Below are 26,639 nucleotides of genomic sequence, written 5' to 3'. Positions count from 1 at the left end.
GCGCCACCGCGACACATCTACACCTGGAGAATCACCGCGCGAAGCCTTTGGAGGACAAAATAAAGCACGTTCAACAAAGAAACTCTCGATGTTACAAGCCACACATATCCAACAACTTTTGATGATTTCGTGAAACCTTTAACGCAGGGATTTGTCGAGGTTTAACGTCAAATTACGCATTTCAAAGCTAGCAAAAACATCATCATAAATAACACAAACGCAAATAATATCACAGGCATATTTTACGCAATCAATTAAAACCCGTTTGTTGTTTTGGAACAAATTCCAGTTGGCCAAGTCCCTTCAGTCCTGTCCAGCACGAGTTATGGCTTTAAAAATGCAGATAACCCGTGTGATTTATTTACATCATTGCAGGACTGCGCTCCTCTGACCCTTTCCAAATGTTTCATGGCACATTTGGAAATAATGCGACTGTTTTTGATTTGTTTAGCATCCCCCCCAAATTGGCCGATTTAACCAAAATGACAAATATCCCCTTTTTGTTCTTACACGGCCAGAGAAAAACCGGGAATATTCAACGCTAAAAACGTTCTTAATCGTTTGATTAGCAACTCTCTTCCATATGGACTCATTTGAATCAAGAACGTTCCAAAGTTATGACCTTATCAAAACACAATCAGAAGAAATTTAGTTTTAATGATCAGGACGGAATTCGAACAAACACGTTCCTGCTTTGTTTTTGTGATTTCACAGACCATTATAAAACTATAAACTAGCACATATCGATTGATTACCTGACATATTTTGCAAAACTTCTGCCTTTGGCTCCTTAGAAATCCAAGGCAATACATGCGGGAAATATAGGAATATTCACAAACTGAGAAAGTTTCCTTCATCCGTTTGCTCTGCGCGGACAGTGGCGCTGGATACACACACACACACACACACACACACACACACACACACACACACACACACACACACACACACACACACACACACACACACACACACACACACACACACACACACACACACACACACACACACACACACACACACACACACACACACACACACACACACACACACACACACACACACACACACACACACACACACACACACACACGGCTGTGGTCGTTGGCCATGCCCTCTGACTTCATATACAGGGTTAAGGGCTTCTCAATTTGCATAGTGAAACCACACGAATTTTAAACATAAATGATTTCATCGCGTAAGTAAAGTGATACAAACTTATACAAAATTGTTTCATAGCCTACATTTGTATCGATTCAAAATAAATAATCTAGACTTTGCCATTTAAACTAGAGCTAATGCGTGTTCGCTTCGGTGTCATAAGAACACACTGAATTATAGTTCATATTGATGGTTGAATATCACATCCTTCTGATTTTTAGCATAAACTGTGAAAGTGAAATTGTAGCCTGACCGGACGCGTTTCGTGTTAAACCGAGCTCTCAAGTTTGTATAAAGAGAAATCTCTGATGTTTGGAGGAGAATCCAGATTGTGAGCGCCACTTATCATAATGCGAAAGCTTGGATACATTGATGCAAAAAAAAAAAAAAAAAATAGCTGACGCCATGCACTTGGAAGCTCAAAATGATACAAATTTACGTTCTGATGGCATTCTTTGTGTATCTTTTGCTCCGTGAGTATTTTCTTCAATTACTGGGATGTCAATGGCTCGTTTGGCTCGTTGCTCCGCCCCTCGTGTTTGTCGTAAAGCAGCGGTCTGACGGGAATAAGGCAGAAATAAGAGCGTCCAGGACTCGCCTCTTACTCCAGCGCGCACATTCGGACCTCAGCGAGCGCGGTTACGCACGGAGGACACTTGGCGTCTGGCGGTCGCGCGCAACTTCCACGGGCTTGTGGCAGCTTCAGCAAACTCGCTCGCGGGCTGAACCATGTCCTTGAGCCCCAAACATTCAACGCCTTTCTCAGTGAGCGATATTTTGAGCCCGATCGAGGAGACCTTCAAGAAGTTTGCGGCCATGGAGAGCAGCGCGAGCCTGGCGTCTCCTCTGTACAGACAGACCCAGGTGTCTCAGGCGAACCTGCAGCAGCACAGCATGGGCCACAACACCTACCACATGCCGCACTCTCAGTTCTCGCACGGCGCTATGGGAGGATACTGCAACGGGACTATCGGCGCCATGGGAGACCTGCCGTCCTACCAGGATAGCATGAGGAACGGCGCGACGGCCACGGCGTGGTACGGCTCGAACCCGGAGCCGAGATATCCGACAAGTGAGTCAGATCAAAAGAAGCACTCGTTTTGGATAGCCCACCTTATACGGATCAATAGCAAACAAAAAGCTGTCGTGTTTTTAAAGCCCTTTTGATAGCATATATATATTTGATTCGGGGGGAAAAAATCCATTATTTTACTGTAAATATTGGATATTGGTAAACTTTTTGAGTTTATTGAAATTCAAAATTTGAGTTAATTCAATGAAGGAGATTAACGGAAACTCAAAATATGATGTTATCTGAACCACAAATTATCTAAATTGATTTAACAAGAAAAATATGTTTTACTGTCAAAATAAGACTTAAGAAATTTGTCTTGTATTTAATTCTTTAGATTATATAACATAAATAATGCATTGGTGGCCTACACATCAGAAACATGCACATGAAATAAATAAATAGACATAGATAGATAGACTGTAAATATTATCTTCCGAAGTTGTAAATAAAAGGAAAAAAATATGATTAGAACACATAATATTTCAGTCTTTCTACTTCAAAATTTCACCTTTAATTCTAGTCGTTTCTTTCTAATTATTTGTGAAATCTATTGCAGTGAAAATAAGTCAATCGTACAGTTTTTTTTTCAGTGTAAATAGAGAATAGAGATTTCTCTTTTCGTTTTTTTTTTTCAAATCTCTTTATTTAATTCGATTTCATTTATAATTGGCCGAGATATGTGGACGTTTACTTGCATCTTAAAACACAGTAAATCATTTTAAAAATGCTAGGCCTATATATGCTATAGAATATAAGGTTACGCTTTATTTTACAGTGTATACAGCAATAACAGTTCATTTTGCATAATTACATGCAACTAACTTAAACCAAACCACAATCCTAACCCTATAGTAAGTCACGTAGTTACGCAATATTACAGTAATCGCAGTGTAACAAAGACACCTTCAAATAAAGTGTAACCCTTTATTAGGTGTGCGTGTTACAGTGTGATAATCAATTTATGCACTTTGTGTAATAATAATTAATGTAGGGTCACGGTTAGGATTGGGGTTTGGTTTAGGGTTAGTTGCATGTAGGCTAATTATACATACATTTATATTTATATCACTACGGTAACACTGTAAAATAAAACGTTACCGAATACAGGATTTATTTTTTAATTGTAAAGCTGCTTTTATGGGTCGACGCTAATATTAATTTGCCTGTTCTCTCAAGTCTCCAGGTTTATGGGTCCCTCCGCGGGCATGAACATGGGAACATTACCGGGCATGGACGCGAGCAAATCTATGGTGACTTTACACGCTGCGCCGCGGAGGAAACGGCGCGTGCTCTTCTCTCAAGCGCAGGTGTACGAGCTGGAGCGGCGCTTTAAGCAGCAGAAGTATCTGTCGGCACCGGAGAGGGAACATTTGGCCAGCATGATTCACCTGACCCCGACCCAGGTCAAGATCTGGTTCCAGAACCACAGGTATAAAATGAAGCGCCAGGCGAAGGATAAAGCGTCCCAGCAGCCGGACAGCGGAAACCTGTGCGCGCAACAGTCGCCGAGGCGCGTGGCCGTGCCCGTGCTCGTTAAGGACGGTAAGCCGTGTCCGGCTCCAGCACGCCGACGCCGGTCCATCAGCAGGTGCAGAGCGTGATGGGCAGCGAGACTTTGGCTTCAGCGGAGGATCTGGAGGAAATGTCGCCCAGTCCTCCTCTGATGAACGGCCTCTCTCAGACTGACGCCGCGCTCATCGAGTACACGAGCGGCATGGTGAGCTCCAACCTGCTGTACGGCAGAACGTGGTGACACGGATCAATACGTCCATTTACACAAAGACCTTTTCTAAAAATCCTTTTTTAAACAGCACTCGTCTGATGCAGGACCCTCGTGTGAATTGTATGGATTGTAATTTGAAATCACGAGGATGAAGTGAGTGTGCGTGCGTGTGTGTGATGAAGAATAGTTTAGTGATGCCATTAATCCGACATCATTTTTGTTGCTTTGTAAAATACAAGCTGTAGATGAAGAGATGTTGTGTGTAAATATCTAACACAGGACAAATAATGCTTTCTTCAAGTCTTTTGTAAGTTTAAAAGGAAAACAATAAATATGAGTGCTGCAAATATGAAAGAAACCACCTGAAGTGTACAACCTTTTTTTGTTTTTGTTCCTCAGTTTTAATTTCAAATTCTAGTTTACAAAACTGATAACATTATTAGACCAATGGATCTCAATGCTATAATATCATTGCGGAAATATGAGCTTAATTGAGGAGATTTTGATAAATACGAATTATTTTTAGTAGGCTATACGTCAACACGAATTCATATTTTTTTTTGCAATCAGTCTCGCTACATTGAGAAATGATTTTGGTGTCGCAAAATTACGTTAATTCATGAAATGCATATTACTATTAAAGCAGTTTTTAAACGGTTTTGCGTTACTCAAATATGGGTTTTCATCATTCAAAAGGAAATTATTAATCTAATAGCTCAAATTAAAACTGAAGCGCAGCTTCTATAAAAATAGGCGCAGATTTACCCGTCAGTCATTTTCCATTCGTTTAAATTGAATTAATCAATGGTTTAACAATAAAATACTCCCAAAATCTCTGTAATTGCCAAGAGTTAAGCTATGAATATTTAAATATTAAAATACACTACACAAATGTACTCTGCTCACCACAGCTATGAATTAGGGGTTTATAAATAGATCTAAATTAAAATAAACCATTAAAATTGAGAATCTAATGAATGCCTAATAACACTTGTTGTGTTCTCATGTTTCATGGGGACTATGATTTTTATACTGTACAAACTGTATTATCTATCTCCTAACACCCATCACAGAAAACTTTCTGCATTTTTACATTTTCAAAAAAACCTGAATTTAGTCATTCCCTCATTGGGACCACAAAATGTCCCAATGAGGACATTGCCATCTTTGTGAGGACATTTTGTTCCCATAATGTAGGGTTTAACAGGACGCACACACACACACACACACAGAAATAGATCAAACACAGCAGTCTTGTCTCTTATGTGTATTTCATAAGTTTCACAGGCATATTCTTAAAAATCAGTACATAAGAACATTTTGTCAGTAAAACAAGAAAAACTTTACAAATCAACAGGCCCAAAAAAAAAGACAATGTTCGCTTGGAATAGAAAATAAGAAGCCGTTTTCTTTCATATAAGAGCGAGAGTTTAGCTCCAGTTGTAGCGTCCGCCCCGGCGGTTGTCCTGCTGCTGGTTCGGGGGTCTCCAGCCTCCTCCTCCTCTCTGCTGGGTCTGCTGGGTCTGCTGGTACGTAGCGCCCTGAGACTGCATGGACCGATCCCAACCCTGAGCTCCCTGCTGGAACCTGCGGAGAGCAAACAAATAAAACAAACTCAAATAAGTCTTCGGTAAGCTTCAGAAAAAATACAACCTGATAGAGTAGTACAACATAATCCAGGTATTAAGCTATTAATAAAGGCAAAGTAGCTTATAAATAAATGTACACTACTGTTAAAAAAGTTTGGGGTCAATAAGATTGTGCGTGATGAAATTAATACTTTTGTTCAGCAAGGATGCAGGAAATTGACTAAAAGTGACAGTAAAGATAAATAAATAAATGCTGTCATTATGAACTTTCTCAAGGTATCCTGAAAAAATAAAACGCAATCAGTGTTTTCACAGAAATATGAAGCAGCATAACCGTTTTCAACATTGAAAATCAGAAATGTTTCTTGAGAAGCAAATCATCATAGAATGATTTCTGAAGGATCATGTGACACTGAAGACTGGAGTAATGATGCTGAAAATTCAGCTTTGATCACAGGAATAAATTACATTTGACAATATATTAGTATAGAAAACAGCCATTTTAAACTGTAATTCACAATTTTACTGATTTTACTGTATTTACGATCAATTAAATGCAGCCTTGGTGAGCAGAAGAGTGTCTTCGAATTCTGAAAGGTAGTGTACTAATTTTATTATTAATGGTCATAAGTGTATGCTGTTATAACATGTTCTTATTGTTATGCAATACAAAAACTAATAATTATATTATATAATACTACAGTAGTAGTAGTGAGTTTGCCATTTCAGCATCAAACGGCTATTACATGGCAGACACATATTAAACATTTAACAACCATAATACCATAAATACAATATAATGAAGAAACATTTGATAAAATTCAACAGACAAAATTAATTGCATGTACAATTAAAATGAATAAAATTCTATAAAAGATTCTTTAAAATGTACTTGTGCTATCTGGATCCATAAATAAGTGCTTAATTTGTCCTGATAAAAAGCGCAGGCTCATAACATTTAAAAAAATGGGCAGTCAAAAAGTATGTTTTATAGACTAGTTGGAACTACAGTATTGACGTTTTGGTTAAATATAATAGACTATAGATATTCCCATGATTTTCTTAAGGCTTGGATAATCAATTTTAACATCAACTCATGTTTTGGTATTCTCCTAGACATCAGAAAAAACACTTTTCATTGGATCATTCAAAACACTACAAAAGAGCTCAAACCCGAGCAGGTCAAACGCAAAGTCCAGTTCATTCTTTGATTTCCACTTCGCTCATCTGCATTAAAACTTAAGTCTCCCGAACGCTACGAATAACACGGCCGTAACCAGCGCTCAACCACAAAACGGCTCACCTACCCACGCCTCCCAAACATCTATCGCTCTCTAAAGACGAGATCTGGACAGACCGGCATCCCTCATTACTGACGCAGGTCACAATCTTCCTGAGGAATCCATAATCCCTCCTCCAGGTTCCTTGTGCGTTTCATTCGGCTCCGTCCTGAACGGTTAAAGAAACTCTGCTCTAATAACTACTGACCTAAGGTGACACAGGGCCACAATGGGCTGCCGGGCCTAAAAAGTTGAACCAAAAGAAGCTGATTAGTCCCTGAAGTGGTCTGGAGCCAGAATCAATGGCGGCTCTGTGCGGCCCCTGCGCACAAGAGACAGTGAACTGCAACCGCATTAGTGCTGCCTCATTAAGCCCCGCAAACCTCTTTACCAGAACATTTGTTTAGCGCGCAGAGAAACTAATTCCAGTCCGGCCCCCCCAGGAAGAACATCAATAACTCGTATCCTACACAGGAAGACGGCTAACAGCGGGAGGGAAAAGGTAACTGGAGTCTATTTGGTGGTTTCGGATTCTTGTATGCATGAAGAGATGTAAAAACACAGACCGTCTCGGTCACAGGTGCATTGTGGGAGCACCTGTGACCATGAGTAAAGAGAAGATCTTACCTGGTGTACGGTGCGGTGCTCGCTGGAGGCTGTCTGGAATCTGTGACGAAAAAAGGAGATTAGATTAGTTTTATTAGTGGCGTTTAGTAAAGCAGTTCCAGTCCAGAACACGAGTTCATGTACACCTGCGATCCAGACATGAAGCATTCCTTAAATCACACGTCTTGAGGCCTAATTTTAGTTTTTCAAATGGTCAAACGAACCGGGATATTTGAGACACAACCTATAGGAATCACTAGAATACCTCAGCAACTGCATTAGCACCTTAGAAACACCCTGACAACAACATGGAACACCCAAAATAATACCCCAGTAACTGCATAGCAATGCTAAAAACCAATAACATTGGTCCCATTAGTTAATGTTGATGCATTAACAAGCAAAACACATGTTCAGTATTATTTATTGGTCTCAGTTAACATTACATTAACAATCCAACGGTTCATTGTTGGTTCACATTTGCATGGACCCATTAAATATTAACAAATGGAACCTTATTGTAATGTTTTAGGAACACCCTGGCAACCCACCTAGAACACCATAACAAGCAACCAATAGAATACCTCAGCAAAAGCATAATAAAACACCTTAGCAACACCCTAGCAAACACTATAAAACTGTGCTAAAACTGAAACACCTTAGGTAATGCTCTAGCAACCTCTAAAATACCATAACTACCACACAGCAGCATTAACAACCACTGAAACACATTAGTAATGCCATAGCAAGCACTAAAATATCATAGCTACCACACAGCAGCACTAAGAAACACTAGAATACCTTTGCTACCACATGGCAATGCTAAAACATTCACTGAAAACAGTAATACAGCATTTATTCATCGTAGTTAATGTTAACAATACAACTGTTCATGTTTGCGTGGTGTGGAGTGGACACATTAAAAAAAAACAACAACAAATGGAACCGTATTGCTAAGTTTTAGGAACACCCTGACAACCACAGCAAGCAACCAATATAATACCTCAGCAAATGCATAACATAACACCTTAGCAACATCCCAGCGACCACTATAAAACTTAAATGGGATGAGCGTTCACCAACAACCACTGAAACACCGTAGTAACGCCCAAGCAACCCCTAAAATTCCATAGCTACCACATAGCAGCACTAACAACCACCGAAACACCGTAGTAAAGCCCAAGCAACCCCTAAAATACCCTAGCTACCACACTCCATTACTAACAACCACTGAAACACCGTAGTAACGCCCAAGCAAACCCCTAAAATACCCTAGCTACCACACTCCATTACTAACAACCACTGAAACACCGTAGTAAAGCCCAAGCAACCCCTAAAATACCCTAGCTACCACACTCCATTACTAACAACCACTGAAACACCGTAGTAACGCCCAAGCAACCCCTAAAATACCCTAGCTACCACACTCCATTACTAACAAACACTGAAACACCGTAGTAACGCCCAAGCAACCCCTAAAATACCCTAGCTACCACACTCCATTACTAACAACCACTGAAACACCGTAGTAAAGCCCAAGCAACCCCTAAAATACCCTAGCTACCACACTCCATTACTAACAACCACTGAAACACCGTAGTAACGCCCAAGCAACCCCTAAAATACCCTAGCTACCACACTCCATTACTAACAACCACTGAAACACCGTAGTAAAGCCCAAGCAACCCCTAAAATACCCTAGCTACCACACTCCATTACTAACAACCACTGAAACACCGTAGTAACGCCCAAGCAACCACTAAAATACCCTAGCTACCACACTCCATTACTAACAACCACTGAAACACCGTAGTAAAGCCCAAGCAACCCCTAAAATACCCTAGCTACCACACTCCATTACTAACAACCACTGAAACACCGTAGTAACGCCCAAGCAACCCCTAAAATACCATAGCTACCACACTCCATTACTAACAACCACTGAAACACCGTAGTAAAGCCCAAGCAACCCCTAAAATACCATAGCTACCACACTCCATTACTAACAACCACTGAAACACCGTAGTAAAGCCCAAGCAACCCCTAAAATACCATAGCTACCACACTCCATTACTAACAACCACTGAAACACCGTAGTAACGCCCAAGCAAACCCCTAAAATACCCTAGCTACCACACTCCATTCCTAACAACCACTGAAACACTGTAGTAACGCCCAAGCAACCCCTAAAATACCCTAGCTACCACACTCCATTACTAACAACCACTGAAACACTGTAGTAACGCCCAAGCAACCCCTAAAATACCCTAGCTACCACACTCCATTACTAACAACCACTGAAACACCGTAGTAACGCCCAAGCAACCACTAAAATTTCAGCTGCCAGAACACCAGCACTAACAACCACTGAAAAAACATAGTAACACCCAAGCAACCCCTAAAATACCATAGCTACCACACACAGCACTAACAACCACTGAAACACCATTGTAACACCCAAGCAACCCCTAAAATACCATAGCTACCACACACCAGCACTAACAACCACTGAAACACCATAGTAACACCCAAGCAACCCCTAAAATTGCATAGCTACCACACACCAGCACTAACAACCACTGAAACACCGTAGTAACCCCCAAGCAACCACTAAAATTTCATAGCTACCACACACCAGCAATAACAACCACTGAAACACCGTATTAACGCCCAAACAACCACTAAAATTGCATAGCTACCACACACCAGCACTAACAACCACTGAAACACCGTAGTAACCCCCAAGCAACCCCTAAAATTCCATAGCTACCACTGAAACACCATTGTAACACCCAAGCAACCCCTAAAATACCATAGCTACCACACACCAGCACTAACAACCACTGAAACACCATAGTAACACCCAAGCAACCCCTAAAATTGCATAGCTACCACTGAAACACCGTAGTAACCCCCAAGCAACCCCTAAAATTCCATAGCTACCACTGAAACACCATTGTAACACCCAAGCAACCCCTAAAATACCATAGCTACCACACACCAGCACTAACAACCACTGAAACACCATAGTAACACCCAAGCAACCCCTAAAATTGCATAGCTACCACTGAAACACCATTGTAACACCCAAGCAACCCCTAAAATACCATAGCTACCACACACCAGCACTAACAACCACTGAAACACCATAGTAACACCCAAGCAACCCCTAAAATTGCATAGCTACCACACACCAGCACTAACAACCACTGAAACACCGTAGTAACCCCCAAGCAACCACTAAAATTTCATAGCTACCACACACCAGCAATAACAACCACTGAAACACCATAGTAACACCCAAGCAACCCCTAAAATTGCATAGCTACCACTGAAACACCATTGTAACACCCAAGCAACCCCTAAAATACCATAGCTACCACACACCAGCACTAACAACCACTGAAACACCGTAGTAACCCCCAAGCAACCACTAAAATTTCATAGCTACCACACACCAGCAATAACAACCACTGAAACACCGTATTAACGCCCAAACAACCACTAAAATTGCATAGCTACCACACACCAGCACTAACAACCACTGAAACACCATAGTAACGCCCAAGCAACCCCTAAAATTCCATAGCTACCACACACCAGCACTAACAACCACTGAAACACCATAGTAACGCCCAAGCAACCCCTAAAATACCATAGCTACCACACTCCATTACTAACAACCACTGAAACACCGTAGTAACGCCCAAGCAACCCCTAAAATACCATAGCTACCACACACCAGCACTAACAACCACTAAAACACCGTAGTAACGCCCAAGCAACCCCTAAAATACCATAGCTACCACACACCAGCACTAACAACCACTAGAATACCATAGCAACCACATGGCAATGTTAACAACAAGGTAATACAGCATTTATTCATCTTAGTAATACAACTGTTCATTGTTAGTTCATGTTTGTGAACCCATTAAATATTAACAAATGCAACCTTATTGTAAAGTTTTGAACACCCTGGCAACCACCTAGAACACCATAGCAAGCAACCAATAAAATACCTCAGCAAATGCATAAAAACACCTTAGCAACACCCTAGCAAATACTATAAAACTGTGCTAAATGAAATAAGCATTCACAAACAACCACTGAAACACCTTAGTAACACCCTAGCAACCACTAGAAAACCTTAGCCACAGAAGCACTGGGATAAAGTTTATAGTAAACAATCAAAATAGAGCAAATCACTTTTTGAAAGTAACTTGGTACTTATCGATTACAACATTAGTGACTGTAGTCATCAATTAATTCAAGAGATCTGTTCAAAAACGCAGAATCATTCAGTAATGAAACAAGTGAAATATTTCAGCGAGTCATTGAATCATCCATTCAAACCAATAAAAATTATATATATATATATATATATATATATATATATATATATATATATATATATATATATATATATATATATATATATATATATATATATATATATATATATATATATATATATATATATATATATATATATATATATATATATATATATATATATATATATATATATATATATATATATATATATATATATATATATATATATATTTTAAGTAGACTAAAGCAATGAACATTGTCAGAACCTGTAGTAAATTACATGGTATTTTGTGTAGTTTTCTGTTCAGAATTGCAATCTCTATTTGAAAAAAAAAAACAAAGTCAGTCATGATTCATCCAGGCAATTTATCCAGAATCTTGCAGCTCTAAGTTTAAATTCATCTAAAACTACAAAGATTTTCTGAAGAGATGCCACAATTCAGCAAACAAGATGTTTCAAAAGCTACATAAAGCACTTTTGAGTGGGATGTTTTTATTAATGTCAGTGGATGTGAAATTTGATTTCAAGCAGTATTTTCAGGTAGGAAAACGAACCAAAACCACCACATACCAAGCTACGGTCAACAAATAAATAAATGAAATAGAATTCATTAACCTAATTTGTATCAGCTTCTAACTTCAGGAAAACGGTTTCAGAGATGAAGTGAATTGTGTTCAGTAATATGGACAAGATTTAGTGTTGGGGGGGTAGGGGACGTCAAAAGTGGCACATTTGCATTTCTTCCCGTGCTAAATGAAATAAGCATTCATCAGCCGGCGCTGCGGCGAGCTCAAGTGCTCTAGTTCCAGCGCTGCAGGTCCTTCACAAAGACAGACTTTAAAAAAAGTAGCAAGCAGCTTCTTTCCTGATCCGCCGTTGCCAAGGCAATCACCAGCTGCGGGGCTCCGAGCTGTTTGTTTTATAGGGGTAGGAGCAGAGATGAGTGTGTGTGTGTGTGTGTGTGTGTGTGTGTGTGTGAGAGAGAGAGAGAGAGAGAGAGAGAGAGAGAGAGAGAGAGAGAGAGAGAGAGAGAGGGACAAAGACAAGAACTTCAGCCCAAAAGAAAAAGCTGTCATTTACAAATGTAGGCTTGAAGGTGGAGCAAAGACAAAAAAAATGTAATTCCCTGTTTGGAAGCCAACGGGATTTTACGGCTTTAAAAAGAAAGACCTAGGTGTCGATGCAAAGAGACTTATAAAATAATAATAAAAACAACTGCATTTATAGTAATGCTCTTACAAAAAGATTATGTGGCAAGTGCACAGGGTCACGATACCCTAAAGCAATTTTTTTTTGTTACTAGATATGAACAGGATGCACATCAATGAAAACAACAAAATCATGAATTCACTATAGGGCCTTTCACACATGAAATAGTTACACAGCTCAATCTATCAATTAATCCTGGGTATTCCTAACCTGACGTTTCACTGTACATTCCTAAAGCATGGGTTCATGTTCTTATTTGCATATTTGTGGTGTCACTGATTGGATGAATGCAGCACGCGACTGGTTTACATAAAAAGATCTAAAATATTTAATATGCGGGCTATACTTTTGAGTTTATACTGAATGGACTTTATTCCGTCTCAAAGGTTAAATTTACTGTTACTATACGATGCACAGTCTTTCTGTGATTGTCCTAAGCACGCAAAAATTAGTACGTGATTGGTTGTCCGCTGCCAAGCGCCTAGTTGTAACATTCAAACACCGCATCTTTCACACTGTACAAGTTTGGCACCGCAATGAGGGGTTAACAGTGTAAAATCGGTGCCAACTAGTGGTGCAGCAGATCACAAAACTCACGGTTCGGATCATTTACGGTTTGAGTCACGGATCAGATCATTTTTCAGATCAGCCAAAAAAAATAAAGGGGTGGGGGGGCAAATGTAAATTTGCTTGTCATTTATTACTTTAAGTTCACTTAAAGTTCACAAAACAATCGTGATTTGAGCACATGCGATTTCTAAACCGCTTTTGCGATTTTATTTATTTATTTATATTTTAATTCAGAATACTACAACATTCTTGTGCGCATGTTTAAGATGTTAACCAATCAGAGCTCACTCAGCGCATGCAGTTCTCTCACTGCAGCGGACCGGACCGAGCAGACAAAGCGTAACAAATATGGTGGTGAGTAAATTAGGCTAAATAATGAATTTAGCGCACATATATATATATATATATATATATATATATATATAAATAATAATAAATCACCAGCGTGCTCCAAAAGGGTGATGAGATTTGCGCGAGCCATTCCTACCATGCTATAGTAGTGTAAAAAAAAAGTTAAGTTAAGTTAGTTTGACTTCTTGAAGTAGAAAGTAAGCAACAGTCTCACGCAGTGCAGGTTTCTTTACGTAAAGAACAGAGGTTTTACAACCTTTACAAGCGATGGCTGAGGGAAATCGGTCTATATGATTTAAAGTAGGACTGAATTCTAATAATGTATCTCTGAAGGGAAATGACTACTGTACCAAAACGACACCCTTGAATAATTATCTTTTATATTGCCACTAATGCCAAAGCAAACTTTAGAAAATTATCTGGAAATATTAATTTCATATTCAGTTTTTTTTAACCACCCACTTGCATAATGAATAATTAATTTAAGATTTATCACATTTCACAATGAATATAATTCCTGAATAAATATGAATAAAAATATAATATAATTTAAACATTTAAATTATATTCAGCAATGTAATGCTGTCAAAATAATCTGTCAACCAATTTTAGAATCCATGCACTGTATTTATTTGTTTTTATGAAACAAATATTACTAGAGAATAAAAACACATTTAGGACGCCACGACCCACAGATGTGTGGTCCAGCAGAACGATGGAGCTGCATATAAATTTAACGGTTTTGAAGTTTATTGATTGTTATGACTGGAACTTAGGTTAGTTAACCTTCATTTATTTTATGTTGTCTATTTTAAAGACAGTTTATTACGGTTTTGTTTATCAAGCTGTTAATACTGTTATTTCATTGTGAAATGTTATGCACTTCTTGTGCACTGGCATGTTTGAAAAGCATTTTTTTTTTTGCCAAAATCGCAAAAAAAAAAAAACCAATAATTATTCTGTCCATATTGCACAGCCCTACCGGTCACGAGTCAAAACCGCAGGCAGTGAGTGAAACTGCATCAAATGTCTGTTTTGTTGGCAATCGGCGTGTAATTGCATATAAAGTAAACAACGCGAACAGAGTGAATCGAAAGTTATCCTGGGATAATTCCATTATGTAGTATGTAGAGAGTGTGAGTGTGTGTGTGTGAGTGTGTGTGTGTGAGTGTGAGTGTGTGAGTGTGAGTGTGAGTGTGAGTGTGAGTGTGAGTGTGAGTGTGAGTGTGAGTGTGAGTGTGAGTGTGAGTGTGAGTGTGAGTGTGAGTGTGTGTGTGTGTGTGTGAGTGTGACTCTTTAGCTCCGCCCATTGCATGCCTCCACGAGCTCGGCTGTTTTCGGAAAGCGTATCTTTTAAAAATAGGATAAAACTAAAGATTCTTCTGAGATATGAAGGATGCAATACTACTCTATAGGTACTCGTCTTCATCAAATGGAATGTGTAGAAATAAGGACACTGAAACAGAGGTATGTCTGATCATGAACGCAGTGATGACAAGTTTTTCCTGATACACACAAGACAATGACAAGAATGGACAAAATATGTAACTGAACTGAGATTAAGCATCAGTTTAACAAAGAATAAAGGCAGAGATTTTAGTGATAATAAAGGTAAAATATTAGTCATTTTCTTCCTCATTTTTCATATAGACCAATAGCTCAGAGCAGATTTGTTGATATTTCTAAGAATTAAGAATAAAGCAAAATGTATTTGATTTGTTCATGATAGTTGTTAGCAGTCGTCATCCCCCCCCCCCCAATATTTTAAGATCCACTTGACTATGATGAGCGTGTTGTAAATCTGTGGTTGTCTCCATCTTTTCACCCTCTACACTTCCTTTTTCCACAGCCACACAATCTCTGACATGTAGAGATTGGTGTGCACATGATTTAATTGACTTTAAATCTCAATTAGATTATAAATGCTCGGTATATCCATTATTACATAACGATAATAGTCTTATATTACCATAATGTTTTGTGTCTATACTTTTGCATATTTCAGCTGCAATGTCTTGCCCCATTAACGTCTATTGTATATGCCTTACTACAAAAAGCAGGACGAGACCAATTTTTCTGTGGTGATCAACAGCATGCAACAGATGCTGTCAGATGTCCTAGACATTTAATTTGGCAGCCAATAAACACCTCCAAAAATGCAGTGTGAGATCTAATGACCAGAGAGGGAGAGAGAGAGTGTGAGAGAGAGGCCGGACCACCCACTTACACCTCCATTATCAAGCACTAATTCATCCCAGCTCATCTCACAACCAGTCAAACGAAAGACGAAATTACAGCCAATTCATCCTGCTCTCAATAAACACCGACTGCAGTCCACACACTGAACGTTGGGAAGTTAAAGCCAGTTGACACAAAGCCCAAATAGGATTACGCATTAAAAACACAACAGTAAACGGTGTTCTCATTAACTTAACACAGGGATTACATCGTCCCAGAGCGCAGACGTACACACACAGATGGACCCTGATCTCTGTAATGAGCTCGTAATGAACCTCTACAATACAGCTTATCAATATCCATAGAATGAAGTCTGCAGGACTGTAATACACTAGTTGGTCCTTTAGCACCAGCTGTTTTGATTAGGGTTAACAAAAGCCTTCCGCGCTTCTCGGGAACTCCACATTGAGCCGACACCGCAGGAGGGAGAGGGAGAAGGACAGCGAGCTGGGAAATGTTAACGAGGATTTGGTCTCTGGCACACAGACACACTCCACTAGAGAAACAAAGCTCCAGTAGAACGGCATGGGAAAACTGTCATGAGGTTATCAATGCAACCACCTGACTGGTAAAACTTAAATTGCAGAAAAGCCTCATTTTTAGGTGGAACACAAAAGGTGATGGTTGGGGAAATGCTCATGCTGCTCTATTCACTAAAAATGAAGAGACTGTATTAGCTACAAGGACAAAAAAAGCCCCGCAAAAGATGGAGAATACTCGTGGACTACATACTGAAGTTGTATGATATTTTGGTAAGTAACAATTAGCGTTGGGAAAAATCGATTCCACATTTAGATTTTTTACCACAGTATGTTAATGGGGTTTCTTTGTGCGTAGCACAATTTGAGAGGCTGTGCGAGCATCAACAGTGCAAACTTTTTACCACCTATACATTATAGGGCTGTCAACGAATATCAACTTCCACTTCCTGATCTCATACAGAGCAGACGTGCCTTCTATCTGCTCCCCGCTCTGCTTTGGCGCTGATCTTCCCCGCTCTGCTTTGGCGCTGATCTTTTTGTCTTAATCTGCATTTCTTTATTTCTGGAGAGCGTGTGGCGGCGCTTTAAATAGCTGCGGCTCGGAGGCTTGCTCCAAACTTCATTTCGTTGCATTGTACTTGTACATGTACATGTGTAATGACAATAAACTTGAATCTCATCTCATCTCATATTCTAAATTCGAATATATATTTGAATAGTTTTTAAAAAACGAATTTCGAAGGTGAAAATTAATATTCGAATAAATAAAAAAATGTGGGGGAAAAAACGCCCGCGGTAGTAGAGGCGTGGATGTCTGCTTTGCAAGTGGGCGCGCTAGCGCGCCTGAAGCCTTGTGTACTTTGGCCCGTCTCCAGAGCGCGAGCCCACGCTGACTGCGCGCACTCCTCCCCAAAACGGACGAGGCGTTTATATTTGACGCGCTCGGCGTTGTGCTTTTCTTTGAAACGACAGATGGCGACTCGGAGTAATTATTCTATAAACTATCAGGAAAAGCGTCGAGAAGTGGGCTAATATACACAGGTGACGATATTTATTTTAGTACACTTCACCGAAAACCACTACAAAAAAATCATGTAAAACAGATCACAATAAACCTTGATATTACTTGTGACATGAGAACAAAATGTATGTAGAAATGTAACGTTAACTTATACACCTCAATGTATGATATCTAAATGTTTCCTAATTTCACTAAACACTTTAGTGAGTTTTCACTTAGTTTCGTGAACTTTTCTTTATTAAACAGGCTTTTTTATGCTTTTGTAGGCTCGTTTTGTAAATATAAGCAACTAATTTGTATGTGCAAACTGGACCAGCCTTACTTTGCATCGCCCGCCACAAGCTCTCTGTCTGCAACACGCGAGGCCATAATGGAGAAATTAATTTTGTTCATTTGTAAGGACATGAGAGCGATCAGTGTCGTGGATGAGGCGGCTTCAGGGAGTTCTGTCAAGCAATGGAACCGAGGTACTGACTGAATAGATATTGCATGAATGAAGGATAAATGCACTGCTTCCACTGGTTTGATTATTTACCGTTTCATGTCAAGGACAAGTTCCATGTTTACCACAGCACAGCTCGCTCAGAGCGTTCAATAATATGCTGTAAAACTTATATTAATATTTGTTTCAATCACTGAATGAAGCCCGCTATATTTGGGACAAGAGTCGCAACCTTAAATTGCTTGCACAAAACTCTTGATCAGCTCTCAAAATGTGTTTGTTCATTTAAGCCGTTATGAGCAGAGAGCGTGAGGGCGAGAGAGAGTGAGGTCTGCGGTCTTTAGCCATTAGTTGATTTACTTGATTTTGTGTAGGTAATACGTTGTCAAATATGTTTAAACTTAAATAGACTACCTATATAAGTAGTTATGTGTCTTTGTATTCATTTGTCCTGTTATTGACGTAATGCGCGTCATTGATAAAATGCGCAACCAGATGTTCGAATATTCATGGTTTTTTTAGAGGGAATATTCAAACGTCATTTGAGCAATTTTGACAGCCCTAATACATTATATATGACCCACTAACAGTTATTACATTAAATGTAATCAAAGTCATTCTTGCGTTTTGGTGATTCCCTAGTTATGTTTTTGTAATTGACGTTTTAATCAGGCCAAGTAAAATATTGTTTCACTTGCCCCTTCAAAAAATCCACTTGTCCCAAACAAGCGTTAATGTCGAGCACTGAAAGGAATCTTTTAGGATACTTAGCATTTGTCTCAGACAGCCAAATCGTACCCAAAATCATACAGCGTGAACCCGGCTTTATTCATAGAAACATGAATGGCATACAGGACGGTTATTGTGCTGTACGTTTAACTGGAGGGTTTTGCATCAGGGCCGGAGCGCACAGGCCACTGAAGAGCAGCAGTGATCAGCAAACCCCCCAAACCTCTATTTGCATCAAGTGGCAGCAGGGCGGCTTCCATTCGCCCACAGATGCGATTATTCATCAGCTTGCAAATTGGCACATCAAAGTGGCGGCGGAGGAGAGCAGCACAGGAGCTGCTCACGAGCACAGGTCACTGTACACATCAAGAGCGACTCCTGTCCCTTGGTGTCACCAAACTACTGTATTAAACACTGCTCAGACACAAAGGCTTGTCCCTGGACTGCTGGAATAAAAGTGGACTTAATAGAAGCCTTATAGTACGAGGAATTGCGTATAAGAAGTTAAATTCGACTAATTAATGATCTTGGTTGTGTGTGGAAAACAAAAACGTGTGCAAAAGAGGGAACTGCATGCTCATGCTGCCCTGATGATCCAAAAAATTATCAAGATTAGTGGTATACCAGCTACTATTTGGTAAACATTTTGCAATTATAGGCATCCGTTTTTGGAAATAAATGTTCTCATTTAAAATCATGATTTTACCGTAGGAAAGTTTAAACTTACACTGGTTTTGAGGGTAATTGCCTCTCTGGGGTGGACGATAGTTTCCTTGTTGATAGCTTCTGGGGGGCGGGGCACTGCTGTAATGACCGCCCCCATGCTGACCGCCGTGAGACTGGCCGTGGCCAAAATGACCACCCCCTTGATTTATGCCCGCATGGTGACTGAAAGAGAGGGAGACGAAAAATTAGTTGGTAGTTTTTATATGTTGATGATCAGGGTTGAGAGACTTTCGAGGTTACTGTAAGGATTTCAAAGTGTAATATAATTGAATAAAAACATTATTTCTAAATGCTTTTCTTTGGTCTATGGTTAGTTGTCCCCAAGTTGGCTGAGGGGGTCTTTGGGTTAGTGTTATTGTTAAGTAACGAAAACCATTTTTAAATACTTTGTTTTAAGGAATAGTTCACCCAAAAATGAAAATTATCCCATAATTGACTCACCCTCAAGCCACCCTAGGTGTATATGACTCTTCCTTCATCCGAACACAATCAGAGTAATATTACAAAACATCCTGGCTCGTCTCAGCTTTGTAATGGCATTGAATAGTGCCCGAGTTTTCGAATCTTCAAAAAGCGCATCCTTCCATCATAAAAGTAATGCCAGGTTCAGACTACATTATATTTTTGTCTGTTACGATAGAGTTGGTGTCAGATTACACAATTTTGACTGCTAAATTCATGTCGCATCCTGAGAAATTATTGTTTGCCGTCTTTCATGACGTGCGTGATCAGAATCGGAACTATCGACTGACAGGTGTTTGAGCGCAAACAATGGCTACCGAAGTGGCGTCGAATCTTTCCTCCATTGCACCAATCCTATAGTCTTTCTTTAGTTTCGACATGTTTGAAAGCAGTGTTACGGAAGAGCTTCTGTGCTCCTATTGGTTAATGTCACAGATGTGATGGAACCAGATGTGGAAGACCGAAAAATATTAAACATGCTTGTCTTTGTCACAGCATTGGTTGTCCTCAACTATGACACTATAAAAGAAAAAACTTAATTGATTCTTGCGTCCCGACGCCCATTGTCATTTATGAATCCCACAACACCCTACATCAAATGGATCGTGCCAAAACGTAGTCTGAACCGGCATAATCCAGGGGGTTAAATGCGACTGGGTTCAGTGATGGGTTTCAAAATAAATAAATAAATCTAAAATAGCCAACTCGACTCTCTTCAGAAGGCATTTATTAACCCACTGGAGTCATATGGATTACTTTTATGATGGATGGATGCACCTTTTGGAGCTTCAAAAACTCTGGAAAGCTGGAAAGAGCCAGGATATTCCGAATATAACTCAGAATAAAGAAAAAAAAGTCAAGGATGACTTGAGGGTGAATAAATTATGTGATCATTTTCATTTGCGTGTGAACCATTCCATTAAGTGAAATAAAGGTGAAATTTTTTTACAATTTTTCTATATACAATTTAATTTATACTTTTACATGTATATTTTATATAAATGTGAAATGTTGCCTTGGCAAATCAGTACTAAAATGACAAACTGAAATGAATAAAAACTCTAATTAAATATTTAAAAACAACAAATACTAATAAAAATTACCCAAGCACAAACAAAATGACCAAAAATTATATATAAATGTATATAAATACAAATACATAACATAGCTAATACTCCTTTGGGCAGGAAAAGATTTTAATTGAACTGATAATTTTTTTTTTAAATATCCCTTGAATGCCTAATATTCTGAAAAAGAAAAACATTGAAAATTAGAAGGTTTAAAATGAAAAAAAAAAACCCACAAAAAACAAAAACCTTCACAGAACTATTTGAAGTCTAAGAACACCTGTTTGCACCGTCCAATCAAACCCCAAAAACAGCTTTCATTAAGAAATTAAGTCTTTGGTGGGCTTTCATCTGCATACATCTCCCCTAAACACCATGCATTATTCATCTCTCCTCATTGAAGCCTGAATTCGCCAGATGTTTAATTAGCCCGTTTTATATAGAATTTTGCACTAATTAGGTTTCTTTTTACACAATACCACTTAAAAACAAGCAATGCAAGAATTCAACCAAATAAACTGATGGATTCTGTGGGATTACTTACTTGAGCTTTCTGAAACCGGATTGGTCCAAATGGGCTTGTTGGCGGTTTGGGTTAAATCCCAGTTGAGGTCTCCATGAGCCGCGGTTACTCCTTTCCCAGTCACCTGGTTTCAGAACCTTGTTAGGGATCCTGGAGCGAGAAAATTTAATACATAAATATAAAATATTCAAACATCATTGTATCATTGAAAAGCCCATTCAATATATTCAAACTACCGTTTATAACATACAATAGGCCTTGATATCTAAGCATTTTAATTGAAGAGTGCAGCACTTACTTTGCCCCTGATAGGATAACGGCCTTGAACACAAAACCATCATCATACTGCGGATCCTGGAATTTGATTCTGCCAACCAGAAACAATCACTAATTAAGTACAAACTTTAAGTGGAAATATCTCATTCCAGAGCCATTCAGATGCACTGCATCAGTCCAGAGTTTAGAGCAGCTTCATTTAGTTTGTTGAACGTCTCTGGGTTTCATGCATTGTCTGACCTCTAGAGGAACCGGTAAATATGAGCAGGACAAGGCCAATGTTTCAATGCCTGACACTACAAATGTACAACCGTGCTTCTTTGAGGTGGTCATGTCTGTCTCTGGAAGGACACAAATATGAGTCCTTGAGTAGCTAACAGGGCTTAAAAGAATCAGACTGACACACAAACTAATAAACCAAATGAAAAGAGCAACTGAAAGATGCAATAGATCAATATCGATCAGGCTATGAATCAGACGTTATATGATGTGCATTGGTTGATGCATTAAACAAACTCTTACGCAATAGCGCAGCTGCTGCGGATGTCTCTCAGTGTTGGGATGGGTGACTCCACTGGTCTGAGGAAAACAAATAGGATGCGTCACAGGGTTTGTAAAGCTTTAGTCTCAAGTGCCTCAACAACAGGCATTGCCCATGTAATGAAAAAACATCAAGCAACAAAAGATAAATGTGTTGTCCCCTTACTTATCTGGTAGAATAGGGTCTTCATCTAGATTTAATGTACCTTGGATTCCATGGCAAAATTCTGCAGGGATCTCAGTGGCCTTGAAGAGAGAGGATTGGAAAACTAAGGATCATTGACACTTAAGGTTTTGGTCAAGATGGATTCCTTTTGATATAGGGATGTTCAATAATTTAACTTTTTTTAAAATGTCTTTTAAAAAAAAAATTAACAAAAATGTAAATAAACGAATACAAATCGCTTTATTGCAATCACACATTTTATATATTATGGCCACACATCACAATAAGGTTCAATTTGTTAACCTTAATTACATTAGTTAATATGTACTGACAATGAAAAATAAGTTGTTTTAATTTTTATAATTTACTATGTTACTAAAATCAAAAGTCTTGTCGTTTTTTTATTTCATCTAAGCAAACATTTGGTTATAAAGGGCTTCTGAAGCAAAGCGTTTTTGTAAGAAAAATATCCATATTTATCACTTTATAAACTATAATCACTGGCTTCCGGTAATGGCCGTACGCGAGTCAAGTTCCGGCGGAAGAGTGACCTCTGACCCGACGCATGACGTAGGTTGTAGGAGTAGTGTGAGCTTAGGTGAGTCAAACAAATAGGGCTGGGCAACAAACTCAAGCTCCTCCCAAATTTCTCTTTAAAAATTCTTGTTTTAGACTTCTAATTTGTGACCGGAGTTTTGTTTTGCTCTATTGTCTGCACTTCATCGTTCGTCAATACGTCATGCATCGGAACTCGATTCTTTATTATCGATATTATACTTTAAAAAAAAAAGGATTACTTTTATGATGGATGGATGCAGCTTCAAAAAAAATAAAAATAATAATAATAAAAGGTATCATTCACTCCCATTATAAAGCCAGGATATTTTTTAATATAACTGTTTGGCTGAAAGAAGAAAGTCAAATAAACCTGGGATGGCTTGAGGCCGGGCGAGTAAATTATGGGATAATTTTCATTTTTCAGTGAACTATTCTTTTAATACTGTTGCAAAATGTAGGTAACACTATTTCACAGTGTCCTTGTTATATGTTCCATGTTCTAGTTATAAAAGTAAATTATGCATAATTAAATGCAACCAAACCCTAATTCTACCCTAACCTTATATTAAAGTGCATGTAGTTAATTATTATTACTAAGTACATAAATATATAATTACACTATCAATGACACCTTAAAATAAAGTGTAAACCAAATATATTACTCATTGTTCGTTCAAGTTAATTAACGTTAACGAATGGAAACTTACTGTTAAGTGTTGCCATTATTATTTATGCATTATATAGTTTATTTATTTGTTGGTGCTTTTAGGGAGGGGTGAAAGCACACAGCTAAAAAACTAAAAGTGTGCTGGATTAATGACACTAATCAAAAGAACATTTCAGAAACAGAATTTTTCATTTGGTCTTTTTTTAGAATCACTGACAGCCTAAATCATGATTTTATTGATCAAAAACGTTCCCATTTTGGCTGGACGATTAGTTTGGGTTAACACGAGGAGGGGAGAGAGAGGGAAAAACCATACAGGAAGACCAGTACCTCATGAGATTCTGCACGGTAGAGTTCCTGGATGAAATCGCACAGGGGGTGGGACTTCCCAACAAACATGACATCACTTCCCAGACTGTTCCTTCTCACTGAAAACAACCATCAGATGGTACAGTCAGATTACACCACCAAAGAAAACCACTTCAAAAGCAGAAAATAATTTGACTCTTTCCCCTGCCAGCGTTTTTGAAAAAAAGTTGCCAGCCAGCGACAGCCTTTTTGATCATTTCCACAAAAAAAAAAAAAAAAAATGTTTCATGGCCACCAGAATATCTGAACATGCAATATATCAGAACGAACAGACCCTCTGCTTTAAACACAAAAAAACAGTTTCATTCTAGCGTCATGCACGCTTTTAAAAATTATTTCATATATATCATTTGAATGTGGGTTAGTTTCATAAAAAAAGCAACATTTTAAACAAAAAGCTGAGGAAAATGGCGTTTTTCTCAAAGACTACGTCTGGATGGGATTCAAAACAATGATCAATATACAGATGGAGGGGATCGAGTCCATCAACACCCCAAAAACCATATGCTGTTTAATGTTTCTGATTGCGTTATTTTACACGTTTCTGCTTCTTCGTCTGTGTTTTGATCATGAAATTCGGTACCCTTTCAGAAGATGCATAATAGCGCCCACTACCATTTAACAGTGAAAACACGGAAAGACAAAAAAAAAATCCCATCAATGGTGGGGAAAGAGTTAAGGATAGAATATAATGCAACATGATTGGCAAGTATTTCTGCTCGACTTCATTTAGACAAAGTAATATACTGTTTATTGGCTATGAAGGTATATGGCTCACCCTCCTCTGAGGACAAATCAGAGTAGACCTCTGCCAGCGCTGCACGTAACCTGCGCTCGTCCACAAATGGTAGCAAAGCAACACCTGTCACGAGAAGAGCAAAATCACAATGATTGAAAATACAGCACTCATTGTTTCTGTTCAGACTGAGAAGCTCAAGGCTAAGCGCTGACCCTGCCAGGCGTACTTCTTCCCATTCAAATCAATGGCAAAGTCATCAGGGTAGAAATCAATGATTGAGGATTCCTGTTAAACACAGAGGAAGATGGTTACAAAAGAGAAAGAACATTAAAAAAAAGCTATTTACACTCTCAAATGTCCCTGGTGTTACTGTGCACAAATAAATAAAACCATTTAACTCATTTTATTACCATTTTCTAAACTATAGCGAACAAACTGATAATGTGAGAAAATGTTGAAGAATTGATATACATGTTTACTTAATCATTTTAAAAAGATATTTAAATCATGTAAAAATATTGAGGCAACTTTTAAATCCTATTTTGAGTAGAATTGCCAATATTGTTGCTCGTCTCATACATTGATTGACAGATGTATAACTATAGATTTAATCATTTAAATGAATGTTTGAATGAATCTGCTGATCCATGCTCTTTCAAATCAAACTCCCAACAGACCAAATCAAAGTTTCACTTGAAAATTCAGTTACTTGCCATTTCTTTGTATTTATTTGAGTAAATTAAAATGAATCCTACACCAATTGTTTTTGTGTACATTATAGAAGTTTAATGCATTGTGAATGCAGTTTCAAGTATAAGTCAGAGGTAAATCTGCCACTCACTGGGTCCGTCATCAGGGCTCTCCATGTCGTCGGCAGGAAGTTTCCACTGGCAGCAGGAAATACACTCATGAGCTGCTCCAGAGGTTTGAACTGCAGACAAAGAATTATGATAACATTGTAATTCAATAGTTAACACATCAGGAACACAACAACAACATTGCAACACAGAGTCAAAACAAATCACGCATAACAGAGTTTGTGACCATGCGATGGGTTTTCAAATTACCGGTTTGGTCCCTTTCTCGAAATCGCTGAACATGCCCTTGATGTCTTTGAAGTCGGAGGCAAACGGAGCATAATGAAAGGGAAAATACCACTTCCAGGATGCGCAGCCCTGTGACAAAAACACACATACACAAAGACAAGTTAAATACATCTTCAGTTACTTCAATCAGAAATGCTCGATTTTGAAAAGACCTTCAATCCAAGTCATTTTAAGACCTCTTCCATTAGCCAGTCACACTTACACTTTCAATGGGTGACCTTGACACGCCATCAAATTTACAGCTCAATTAACACTCCAGAGGGCATTTATACCAGACAGTTTAAGAGAGAGCCAAAAGGGCTTCAACAAAAGACACATACACACACTCATGAAAACACAAATTTGTGGATTTAGTCCGTTCAGGTCATTAACATGCTAGCGTACTCTTAAACATTTACAATTATTTATTTTTTTAAAGTAGATGTGCAACCCCCAAAAATGATCCAAATACAACCAGAAAAAATAAATTACAGTAAAGAGGGACAATTTTGTCATACACTTCTAAATTTTTTCTACTGAGGTTTACAGTCAATTAAAGGTATAGTTCACCCAAATATGTAAATTTGATGTTTATCTGCTTTCCCCCAGGGCATCCAAGATATAGGTGACTTTGATGAAACGATCT

At 38.7% G+C, this 26,639-nt stretch overlaps 2 protein-coding genes across 2 annotated transcripts in view; one reads left to right on the top strand and one right to left on the bottom strand.

Annotated features, from left to right (window-relative positions):
* Nucleotides 1-1,890: 1,890 nt before the first annotated feature.
* nkx2.4b (NK2 homeobox 4b) lies at nucleotides 1,891-3,989 on the top strand (the record flags this gene model as incomplete). Its single annotated transcript, XM_079832141.1, is given in 3 exon segments — nucleotides 1,891-2,233; nucleotides 3,413-3,786; nucleotides 3,789-3,989. Coding segments are annotated over 3 exon segments (918 nt in total).
* A 1,222-nt stretch (nucleotides 3,990-5,211) lies between these two features.
* Nucleotides 5,212-26,639, bottom strand: part of xrn2 (5'-3' exoribonuclease 2) — a 39,303-nt gene continuing 17,875 nt past the window's right edge. Inside the window, exons 19-30 of the mRNA XM_079831410.1 lie at nucleotides 25,976-26,083; nucleotides 25,750-25,839; nucleotides 25,121-25,193; nucleotides 24,948-25,031; nucleotides 24,131-24,228; nucleotides 22,576-22,655; nucleotides 22,392-22,448; nucleotides 21,892-21,960; nucleotides 21,615-21,743; nucleotides 19,543-19,703; nucleotides 7,456-7,495; nucleotides 5,212-5,546 (exon numbers count right to left, since the gene is read on the bottom strand). Coding sequence (XP_079687536.1) covers nucleotides 5,390-5,546; nucleotides 7,456-7,495; nucleotides 19,543-19,703; nucleotides 21,615-21,743; nucleotides 21,892-21,960; nucleotides 22,392-22,448; nucleotides 22,576-22,655; nucleotides 24,131-24,228; nucleotides 24,948-25,031; nucleotides 25,121-25,193; nucleotides 25,750-25,839; nucleotides 25,976-26,083 — 1,146 coding nt within the window. The 3' untranslated portion in view covers nucleotides 5,212-5,389. The remainder of the gene's footprint in view (nucleotides 5,547-7,455; nucleotides 7,496-19,542; nucleotides 19,704-21,614; nucleotides 21,744-21,891; nucleotides 21,961-22,391; nucleotides 22,449-22,575; nucleotides 22,656-24,130; nucleotides 24,229-24,947; nucleotides 25,032-25,120; nucleotides 25,194-25,749; nucleotides 25,840-25,975; nucleotides 26,084-26,639) is intronic.

Source organism: Gobio gobio (genome assembly GCF_949357685.1).
Source record: "Gobio gobio genome assembly, chromosome: 12".
NCBI classification, from domain to species: Eukaryota; Metazoa; Chordata; class Actinopteri; order Cypriniformes; family Gobionidae; genus Gobio; species Gobio gobio.
This window is presented reverse-complemented; position numbering and strand designations above follow the sequence as displayed.